At 46.1% G+C, this 2,296-nt stretch overlaps 1 protein-coding gene across 1 annotated transcript; it reads right to left on the reverse strand.

The window, feature by feature from the left end:
• Positions 1 to 1,892: 1,892 nt before the first annotated feature.
• Positions 1,893 to 2,066, reverse strand: K441DRAFT_487029 (uncharacterized protein; the record flags this gene model as incomplete). Its single annotated transcript, XM_067641948.1, has 1 exon — positions 1,893 to 2,066. A coding segment is annotated over one exon (174 nt), but the record flags the coding sequence as incomplete, so codon positions are not given.
• Positions 2,067 to 2,296: the final 230 nt, after the last annotated feature.

Consider the following 2,296-nt stretch of genomic DNA (forward strand, 5'->3'; position numbering starts at 1 on the left):
CTACCGAAAGGATGGGAAGCTCTTAGCGCCGTCTTTACCCCAGCGGTTAAAGAAGTAGAAGGCTATTATAGAGAGAGGGTAGAGGATAGGGTTAGTATTGCGCATATAGCCTATATACTTAACCTTACCGTGCTAATTCTGCTTCCCCTATATTATCGACATAATTATATACGGCGCTAACTCGTCCGGTTTAGGCCCTTCGTTCTTTAGTTTAATAAGGATAAGGTTAATAAGCTAAATATCCCATCTACTTTTACCCTAGGTAATAGTAGTATAGCCTAAGAAACAGGTTAGAAAACGGTAGCTATACGGACTAAATAGGGTATATACAAACCTAATAAATGCTCGGCTGTAGTTTAAAGGTAAGACTTAATTAAGCCTAGCTTCTTAGAGCCCATCTCCTAGCACTAAGTAATTACCTTTTTAAGCCCTTTAACGTTATAGCCACTAGTAATTATAAATAGGCCTTAATTAATAAAGTTAACGCGTTAAATCCGGTCCTTATCACAGCGGACACTATCTAGTACCACTAAGAGCTTCGCCCCCCGTAGCAGCTACAAGGTCTTACCTTCTAACTACTACGCGTAGAGCTTAGTAATAGCGGAGATATAGCTATTTATAACTAAGTATTGGACCGTCTTATTAAATAGGGCGTCTAGGGCCTCCTTATCCCATATCTCTTCCTCCTTTATAGCTTCCTCCCCTACGGCTACAGCTGCCCCTACGGCTGCCTTTCCCCCTAGCGGCCCTCCTGCGGTAGTCTTCTGCCTCTTCTTTACCCACTCGCCATCTTTCTATATCTCTTTCCGTTTTAGCTTCCGTCTTTAATAGCCAGCGGCCCGCGATTCTTAATTAACGACTTACTACTCTAAAAATAAGCAAAGCTTATCTTCCGTTACCCAGGCGCCGTCCGTATTACCTTTTAGTCTCGCGCACTAGTCTTTCCACTCTTTCTACTTTAGCTCGTACGCCCTCGTAGTATTCTTTAAGCGCTAGGCCTTATAAATATCCTACAGCCATACTATCTGGGCCTTAAATTTATTCTAGAGGAGGCTATAGGGGAAGGAAGCTAGGGGGGCTTCCGTAGTAGACCGTAGGGTAAGAAGATTCTTAAGAGACTCTATATCCGCAAGAGGTAAGGGGGCAGACGCGTAAGCGCGGTATGGGTAAATAAAGCTACCGAACGCGTAAATATCAATAGAGAAGGAGAAGAAGAGGGCTCTATATTATAGAATTAGAATTATAGTAGGCCTTTCTATATAAAATCAGAAGCCCCGCGCGAGCCAGAAGCTAGCGCGGGCACGAGAACAGCAGAGGGTTAGAAAATGGGTTTGTCGAGGCGACGGTGAGGTTAATGGCGCGCGACAAGGACCTCCATACTAACCCAGTACTAACCTAGGCCTCAAAAACGCGTCCAAAAAGTAGGGGCCACCACCAAAGGGGGGGGGTGATATTTAAACGATATGTCGCAGACCTTAGGGGGTCGTGCATAACCCGAGGTTACGCCAAGCTTAACCCGGACCTCCAATACCTTTTGGTAAGGTTATATATGCGGTAAAAGTTTTATAGTTATAATTGATAGATATATTTTACTACTATCCCCTTATCCAATAAGGCATGGTCCACGCTAGTAGGGGGGGCTAGTATAGTATAATATTATATACCTTTATATATAAATTTATTAGTAATTTACATCATCAGCATTTTGTTAGGGTGCCAAGATCCTGGAGGCCTCCTGACAGGATTTTGATTTTCCTGATCGTCCTGGTCGTCCTGACAGGCTCCTGGCAGGCTCCTGGCAGGACTTTTGATTTTCCTGATCGTCCTGATCGTCCTGATAGGAACCTATCATCCTGATGCGTTCCTGACAGGGCCCTATTATCCTGATGCGTTCCTGACAGGGCCCTATTATCCTGATGCGTTCCTGACAGGACCCTACCATCCTGATGCGTTCCTGACAGGACCCTACCATCCTGATGCGTTCCTGACAGGACCCTACCATCCTGATGCGTTCCTGACAGGACCCTACCATCCTGATGCGTTCCTGACAGGACCCTACCATCCATCCTGATGCGTTCCTGACAGGACCCTACCATCCTGATGCGTTCCTGACAGGACCTTATTATCCTGATGCGTTCCTAACAGGACCCTACCATCCTGATGCGTTCCTGACAGGAACCTACCATCCTGATACGCTCCTGAAAGGAACGCCCCCCCAAACGACTCTAGCGACACCTATGTACGCGAAGCTCTGCGTACAGAGGCTCTGCACGANNCTCTGCACAAAGCTCCACAC

This window comes from Cenococcum geophilum (genome assembly GCF_001692895.1).
Source record: "Cenococcum geophilum 1.58 unplaced genomic scaffold K441scaffold_27, whole genome shotgun sequence".
In the NCBI taxonomy this organism is placed as follows: Eukaryota; Fungi; Ascomycota; class Dothideomycetes; order Gloniales; family Gloniaceae; genus Cenococcum; species Cenococcum geophilum.